The sequence below is a fragment of the Halyomorpha halys genome, unplaced genomic scaffold (genome assembly GCF_000696795.3).
Source record: "Halyomorpha halys isolate HHAL.00 unplaced genomic scaffold, Hhal_1.1 Scaffold2083.1, whole genome shotgun sequence".
Lineage (NCBI taxonomy): Eukaryota > Metazoa > Arthropoda > Insecta > Hemiptera > Pentatomidae > Halyomorpha > Halyomorpha halys.
The window spans coordinates 48,680-49,734 of NW_027105693.1; the positions used below are offsets into that span (position 1 = coordinate 48,680).

At 35.0% G+C, this 1,055-nt stretch overlaps 1 protein-coding gene across 1 annotated transcript; it reads right to left on the bottom strand.

Moving 5' to 3' along the window:
* Positions 1–252: 252 nt before the first annotated feature.
* Positions 253–687, bottom strand: LOC136797145 (general transcription factor II-I repeat domain-containing protein 2-like). The gene has a single exon (XM_067052889.1). It carries the CDS (start codon positions 685–687, stop codon positions 253–255), a length of 435 nt encoding a protein of 144 aa, XP_066908990.1.
* Between the last annotated feature and the right edge of the window lie 368 nt (positions 688–1,055).

The window sequence follows — 1,055 nt, forward strand, 5'->3', positions numbered from 1 at the left end:
TGTAAGGTCGACCAGAAATGCTAAGTCACATATCCATTTTGGTTCAATCAATTCAGATAGTGGTTTATCTTTTATTTGCATAAAATCTGTTATCTCATTTCTAACCTCGTAAAACCGTTTCAGGATTTTAGCTTTGCTTAGCCATCTGACTTCACAACAATATGTTACGCGTCATATATGGCTGATATTTTATCCAAAAAGACTTGAACTGATGGTTGAGCCCTCGGGTTCGAATAAAATTGACGTTTTTTACTACTTCTGGAGTCGAATGGACTTAGAACACAAGTTATGGATAATGCAATGAAAGCCTTTCAAATCATCTTTTTCCATATTTAATTTAATTGATTTTTCATCCAAAACTCCGATGAAACCTTTACGTAATCTGACCATAGAATATGCACCATCTGTGCATACACCAGCTAATTTTGACCATGGCAAGCCAAAACTTGTGATTACCTTTTTTGAACTTGAATGTCCTCTCGTGTAGTGTTTTTTTTTTGTTGTTTTTTTTAGTGGCTGTAAAGCAAGCAATTCCTCAGTAACAGTGAACTCTTTATCACTACCTCGAATAAATATAGCCAGTTGAGCTGTTTCGGACAAATCGGTGCTCTGGTCTAATGCAATGGGAAATGATTCAAAACCAGCCATATGGTCAGTCAATGTTGTTTTTATATCATTAGCCATCATTTCTATACGTCGGACAACGGTTCGTCTTGACAAGCTGATATTATAATAGGCTTACCATTGTGCAAGAAAAAACATTCTTCAGTCCATTATTCTTGAAGCTGGCGACCCTTTGCATCTACTTTTAGTTTCTTTCCACCAGAAGTCAAGCAAATTGACAGCACTAGCAGTTCGCTAGGATATCGCTTGTCGAAGGTATTACCTCGGTAGCTCAAATAGAACTGAACTGAAGTTTAAGATATAATACATTTATAATTTTTTTTATTTATAAATATATTTGAGTTATCTTTTATTACCTTTCAAATTAGCCTCACTTACTAACTGTTGTTATGTAATTGTTTTCGACTAACACTCGATAAAGTTACAGAAGG

What these genes read in the sequence shown, in the direction of transcription:
- LOC136797145 (XM_067052889.1), bottom strand. Translation starts at nt 687, where the DNA reads ATGATGGCTAATGATATAAAAACAACATTGACTGACCATATGGCTGGT.